Here is a 7,652-nt window from a genome sequence, read left to right on the forward strand (position 1 = left end):
TCGAAAATTGTATTGATATAGAAGTTTGAAGGATTTTTTAAGTTAGATATTCAATTATAATTTATATTGTTATATTATTATGAAAATTAAAAATATATAAATAATAAACATTCATTTAAAATAAAACAAACCAGCTGTTGTTTTATAATTTAAAATATCATGTTTAAATTTTAACTGACTGATATGATCTAACGGTTACCAATATTTCAAATGCCTTGGAATTGAATGCAGGGAATCATCATCCCTATTTAATTAAAAAAAGGGTCATGCTAACGAGTGCTCCAGGGTACTCTTTAAGAATTCTAAATAAAGAAAATATTCTTTCAAAAGTTCACCATTTCAATTTTCGATGCATTAATTACGCATATTTCCAAGAAAAACTTACTTTTTAAACTAGGGATGGCAATGGGCAAGGTTTGGGTAGGGTACTATAGTACCCGTTCCCATACCCACAGTTTACAAAAATCCCCGTACCCGAGCCCAAACCCGCGTGGGTATCAATATTCATGCCCGTACCCTTACCCCGTGGGTACCTCAATGCCCATACCCGTACCCGTTTACCCGCATTTATAGTAAAATTAAATCGTTTAATTACAAAATATCATATAATTTAAGTCTTTTTAGCAATATTAAAAAAATGATGTATGTTATTGTTGAGTTAAGAAACAAATAAACACTTTTATTAAAATGTGTAATGATTTTATAGTGATATATTTATAAAAAAATAGAATCATGCATTTTTATATAATAATATAAATGACATTATAGAAATATGTAGTGTGGGTATGGGGCGAGTTGGGTAGTAAGGTACCCGTGCCCGCACCCATACCCGCATATTTTAATGGGTAATTACCCGTACCCGTGCCCATACCCATTTTTATGGGTATTTATCCTACCCGATATGGGGTTTTTTATGGATACCCACTGGGGATGGGCCAAATTGTCATCCCTATTTTAAACTATTAAAGAGTGCCCCTGGGGCACTTGTTATCATTTCCCTTAAAAAAAAATATACTACATATTTTGATGCTGTAACCGCGTTCTACTGTACCATACTCGGAGTGAATCCAAATCCTCAAAAAATCTAGCAATACTCTGTAAGTTTGTACGAACCGTACCTATAAAAAGAATCTAAAACAAGAGGTTAATTAAGATTTACAAAAACAGAAATTACTATTAATTTAACAGAATACAAGACTTTCCTTGTTGGCGTCCGTCCATATAAAACTACTTCACATACACTTCAAAGTGGACCAAACCAAAACCAAAACAACCTTTGTGTTTTACCATCTGCCCCTAAGTTTTTCTCCAACCTCATAACAACATAACATCCTTATCCTATATTCATTCACTTTCACCTTCAGTTCAACTTGCTCAAGTTCTTGTTTCAGATCAATCTTCTCAAGGTGAGAAAGAGAGTCATAAATCAGTCTACTGTTTTCACTTTCCTTATTTGCTTGTTTTTTTACTATGAAAGTGTTTTTTTTTTTTTTTTCATGTTGATGATGATTATGATGCATGTTGTTTCAATTATCATAAATTTTTTTTTTTTTACCTTTTTGGTTTGTTTTTGCTGAGTTTGTGAATTTGGGTTTATGCTCAAATTGATATCAAAGGCTTCTTTCATTGATTGTGAATTGATTTTCACCCTTTTCTATTTTATGTTTATTGACTTTTTATTTGTTTTTTTGGATTTATTTTTCAATTTGTTGGGATTAGGGTTTGGTGATTTCATTTCTATGATGGGGTTTTGAAAATTTTCATCTTTTTATGTTAATTGAGTGGAATTTATGCATGTAAAGTGATGTGAGATAATAAAAAAGTGAGAGAATTGTAACTTTGAGGGTTGGTGTGGTGTGTTAATTAGAATAGCATATTATGATTCTGGAAAATATAGCATCTTCTACCACACTCATTAAAATCATAAAAAAAAATTAGATTCTGGTTAATTTCTAAAGCTTATTAAAACCACTAAAAATGATTTTTGTTTTAAGAAAAAAGTAGTGACAGTTATCATTTCAGATATTGTATTTGTCTCACTGTCATCTTTCCTCATGCAGAATAGCTCGGTTATTCGGTACACTCCTATTGCCAAAAGAGTTTGAATTCATTTGTGAACGACGAGGTTTGTGCAAGAAAATCAGTCCATAGTGCTAGAGTGTATTGAAGAACTTGTTACTTCTCGATGCAAACATCACAGAAACATGAAATTTCTTACGGCTCTGACACGTTCTACGTTGAGCCTGTGCAGAATATCGAGTCATATAGCTTACCCTCAGGTGAGAATCTTGACAACTATTCTTCCTCAGATAATAGCAGCCAAGCATTCTATCTTTCTCATCAGGCTCTAGAACCGTATAGCGGCCATGAATCTGCTTCAACGAGTAATAACAGTTTCCCTTACCAAAATTCTCCGACCACTCTCGGTTTCTCTCAGAACAATAGTCCTGTGTCCAAGCTAGAGTCAAATTCACGCGTGTTAATCCAACAAAATTCTCTTGAATTTGTTAATAGTTCCCCTGAGGACGGCAATTCTTACTTGACACAACATGATTTTGATGACCTCAGCCATAAGATACAAGAGCTCGAATCTGTTATGCTCGGACCGAGCGCGGATATGCTAGATATGTATGATACTGAAATTCAAGAGGAGTCTGGTTTGTTCTCGTTAGAAGCGGAAAACTGGAAGAGAAATGTTGAGATGGTGTCAAGAGGGGACGTGAAAGAAATGCTTTATACTTGTGCAAAAGCAGTAGCTGTGAATGATGTGGACACAATTGAATGGATGGTTACTGAGTTACGCAAAATCGTATCCATTTCGGGAAGTCCAATCCAACGATTGGGGGCGTACATGTTGGAGGCTCTTGTTTCCAAAATGGCTTCTTCTGGAAGTACGATCTACAATTCGTTGAAATGTAGCGAGCCTACCGGTAATGAACTACTTTCCTACATGCATGTACTTTATGAAATATGTCCATACTTTAAGTTTGGGTATATGTCGGCAAATGGAGCGATTGCTGAAGCTATGAAGGATGAAAATGAAATACACATAATTGATTTTCAAATTGCACAAGGAACTCAATGGGTGAGTCTAATTCAGGCTCTTGCTCGCCGGCCTGAAGGACCGCCGAAAATCAGAATAACAGGTGTTGATGACTCGTTTTCCGCTTATGCCCGCGGCGGGGGCGTTGATATAGTAGGGGAAAGGTTATCAACACTTGCACAGTCGTGTAATGTTCCTTTCGAGTTCCACGCTGTTAGAGTTTCTGCTTCCGAGGTCCAACTCGAAGACTTTGAACTTCGACCGTACGAAGCCGTGGCTGTGAATTTCGCCATTATGCTACACCATGTGCCAGACGAAACCGTGAACAGTCATAATCATCGCGACAGGCTGTTACATTTGGCTAAATATTTTTCTCCCAAGGTGGTGACTCTAGTCGAGCAAGAATTCAACACCAACAACGCCCCATTCCTACCGCGTTTCCTCGAGACAATGAACTACTACTCCGCCGTCTACGAATCAATCGACGTCGTTCTTCCAAGGGACCACAAAGAGAGGATTAACGTCGAACAGCACTGTCTGGCTCGAGAAGTTGTCAACCTTGTAGCCTGCGAAGGAGAAGAGAGAGTCGAACGTCACGAGCTTCTAACTAAGTGGCAAACGCGTTTCACGATGGCCGGATTCACGCCTTATCCGTTGAGCTCGTTCATCAACTCTTCAATCAAGAATCTTCTCGATAGCTACCGCGGACATTACACTCTTGAAGAGAGAGATGGTGCACTATATCTCGGTTGGATGAATCAACCTCTTATTGCTTCTTGTGCTTGGAGATGAAGAATCTAATGACAGTTCAGTTTTGTTAATGCAGGTTCTTAAGTTATATAGGCTATGCTATGTATCATCCTCATATATAGATTTTCTCTTTTTTGTTATAGTAAAATAACTGTGTTGTATAAGAGGATCCTAAAACATTGTCACAAATAGTAGTAACCGCATAATGGATTATATAGTTATATAATGTTGTTGAACTTGTGTATCCATGTGTTTTATAGAACATATATTTCTCAATAGATATTAAAAGTAAGGTTAGTGACAAATTTTCACCTAGAAATTATTGACAAATTTTAGTGACTTAGTTACATTTTTTTGTTTAAAAACTTATTAAAACTTCTTGTACAGTTGAGACTTTTAAATTAATTAGATTTCTTTCCAAACATTTCTCGAGACATAGACACAGACACGGGGAATTTATCCTAGTTTACTAAACGATCAAGATTTTATTTAGAGTATAATTTTTTTTGTCAAATAAGATTTTATTGGTCAAGGTTTGGAATCCTTTATTAGTCAACAGCATAGCTGTTAGAAATCATACAATGTGATTGAGCAAGCTATTCATTAATATCACGTGGTAAATTATAAATGCTTCGAATTGAGCATGTGTTACACGAATAGATACAATGTGTTTGTTTTTATTGCTTTTTAATTATATTTGTAAAATAATTGATTCATTTATGAAAACATTATTGCAAGAAGAGTGTGCATAACCATTCCTTGGATCACAGTTTTGACAACAAGCAATCTTCCAGCAATGGACAAAAAGGGAAGCTTTTCATTTGGTAAGTTTGAGTTTGATCTTATCTGCAATGTCTTGAAAGTGAATGGATTTAGGTTTGTCTTTAAAGATAGAAGCGCCAGGATAGAGGAATGGCATGTGATGTGACCTATGCAGAATCTCATCTTGCTTGCAATCATATAGTCCATATGAGTCGTCATTGATCCTTGATCCAGCATATATGGCTAATTTTGTGGTATTTGATATGTTGACTTGAGAGCAAAAAGCATATTTGTTAAAGAGCTTTGAAATGACATCAATATGGACCATGTTACCTTTAGAGAAAAACATTAAATCATCGGCATGGTTAAAGAAAACCATTATATCATCAACATAGTTAGAGAAAACCATTATTTCATCAGCATAGTGTGTGAAAGAATGTTATGATTCCTAGTGACCTTAATCAATTGGATCTCTTGAGAAGAAGTAATATTTGAGAGGCCCGTACTTAACACTTCCTCAGCTAGGCCAAAAGCAAGGGAATTTTTTAACCCACCCTATGCAGGGACGAAACCAGATCTTTTAACTATTGGGCGCAAATATATAGATATATTTTTAATATAAAATTTTAAATATATAAATATATATATATATATATATATATATATATATATATATATATATATATATATATATATATATATATATATATATATATATATATATATATATATATATATATATATATATATATATATATATATATATATATATATATATATATATATATATATATATATATATATATATATATATATATGTGTGTATGTGCGCGTGCGTGCGTGAAACAATTTCTATGATATATACTAGTATAGTATGACATTAAGGAGTTGATCGTGTAATTAGCTTAAAATACCACAACTAATTAAATAACATTTGCATATTTAATGCAAAGACAAACTAACATAAAAGAAAGTGAGTATGCAAAGACCAAGTGACATAAAAGGACATAAAAGGGAGTGAGTGTGATAATATGAGGTGTGAGTATGATACTATAATTATATGATGTGTATAAAAGTATAAAAGATAGTGGGGGCATTGGCCCACACTTTGTTGTGAATAGCTCCATCCCTGTATGTCAGGATCTCCAATCCAACAACCTATGTCTTCATCACTGATAAATATCCTACTTTCTCTTCCACTATCTTCCAACTTATCATAACTGCTTCTACTCGAAAAACACCACTTGAATAATCCTGTAACTGAATTTGAAGATGATTTTTTAGCTCCCATGTTGAGTCTCGACACTTGGTATTAGTTATTCACTACACTCTCTTTAAGCTATAATGCAATACACACTCTATTTAAGCTATAAGCTATAATCACTATGTCAAATTTGTCTTTTAGCAGCACCCCTACGAAAACGCTTTTAGGAAAAAGCGCTGGTATAGGTTTCGCTAAAAACAAAATTAAAAAACACGCAAAAAGCGCTCTTATAGGGGGGTTACGAAAGCGCTTTCAAAAAGCGCTGGTAAAGGCATGGGTGCGAAAGCGCTTTTCAAAAGCGCTCTTATAGGGGGGTTATGAAAGCGCTTTCAGAAGCGCTGCTATAGGGGGTGGGGTACAAGAGCGCTTTTACCCTAAAAAGCGCTGGTAAAGGCCTGGGTACGAAGGCGCTTTTCAGAAGCGCTGTCATAGCCTTTTTAAAATTAAAATTTTGTTTAACGCGTTTCATAATCCCTTATTCCTCTTTCTCTGCCCAGAAAACTCAGAAAATCAACTTGCAAACGCATTCAGGAATTCACGATTTCACGCACACGCATTCACGAATTCACGCATTCACGAATTCAACCGTCGCCCTCACTTCGAATCTGCAGAAACTGATTATCCACAACTCACGCAAAGAAGAAGCCGAGAGAAGACGAAGGAGATATTGAATCTGCAGAAACTGATTATCCAACACCCACGTTGCTCGATTTACAGTATTTGCTTCATCCTTCCTTCACTTGTCAATAGGAGTGTTTCTCATGAACTAACGCAGCGTCTGCGTCAATCTTCACACTACAACCTTGAGCTTTACTTGAATGTCTATGATATGTTCAATTAGATTAACCAAATTGTTTCTGTTAAGATTTACAAAGACTTAACAACAAAAAGGTTATTTTAATTTCACCAATCCTTGGATGTTTAGTTTTTTTTCTTTTGAAATATTTGTATTTTTGTTTTTGATTCAAATTCAATGCTTTAGGTGAATTAGGTTATGGTTAATTGAAGAGTTTTGATTTGTGATTGATTTATTTATTTAGTGACATTGGATGTGCTAAGGGAAGACACTATTGAATGAAAGGGATGAAACCTTCTTCATTCCTTATTCTCGTGGAAGAATTGTGACCTAGGTTCCACCTGTTCATCTCATTGTTCTCACCTGCGCTCTTCCTTGTTCATATCACATTTTGAAAGGTTTTCTTTTACACTTTATCATGATTTATGAAGTGCTTGAGACTCATTTGTTTTTATTTCTAATTGCTTTAAATGAGTTTATTACCTACATGGTACAGGGACTTCTCAAATTATCGAGAATTTGGTAGGGAGGTGAGCAATGTTAGGGATATTTCTTTGATAAAATTTAAAACAGTATGTGCTTTCTATTCTTTTAATTTCCATCTATCTCTATAGAGTTTGAGGTGCTTTTTAATTTTTTTGGGGTTTCTATCCAAAGTTTGGCCGGTAACCCCTAGGATGCAAAATAAGGTTTTTATGGATTTGTGGTCGTTTTCACGACGATGTTTTGACATGGGTAGTTGCTGCCCCGGTTTCTAAGTAGGTGTTAAACTTTGATTTACCTTGCGGTACTATGTATCTAGATTTGCTATAACATCTGAGTGATGATTAGTTTGGTTTCAGATCATTTTCTTAGCCATGTTATGTCATTCATTTTGTTCCCGTAGTGCTGTCCCGTTTGGATTCATTGTATAAAAGAGGCTCGTAATCAATTATACATATTCGCAGGATGTATATAAGGCTAATTGTTCTAAATTTTCTTTTTCGGGGGATATTAAATATTTTTTAAAAGAACGTCACTAAAGACATCTGATTAGC

At 34.8% G+C, this 7,652-nt stretch overlaps 1 protein-coding gene across 1 annotated transcript; it reads left to right on the plus strand.

Annotated features, from left to right (window-relative positions):
* The first annotated feature begins 1,179 nt into the window (after positions 1 to 1,179).
* LOC131662312 (scarecrow-like protein 21) lies at positions 1,180 to 4,108 on the plus strand. Its single transcript, XM_058932076.1, has 2 exons — positions 1,180 to 1,406; positions 2,061 to 4,108. Exon 2 carries the CDS (start codon positions 2,186 to 2,188, stop codon positions 3,833 to 3,835), a length of 1,650 nt encoding a protein of 549 aa, XP_058788059.1. The 5' UTR covers positions 1,180 to 1,406; positions 2,061 to 2,185; the 3' UTR covers positions 3,836 to 4,108.
* The last annotated feature ends 3,544 nt before the right edge of the window (positions 4,109 to 7,652 follow it).

The sequence above is a fragment of the Vicia villosa genome, linkage group LG3 (genome assembly GCF_029867415.1).
Source record: "Vicia villosa cultivar HV-30 ecotype Madison, WI linkage group LG3, Vvil1.0, whole genome shotgun sequence".
Lineage (NCBI taxonomy): Eukaryota > Viridiplantae > Streptophyta > Magnoliopsida > Fabales > Fabaceae > Vicia > Vicia villosa.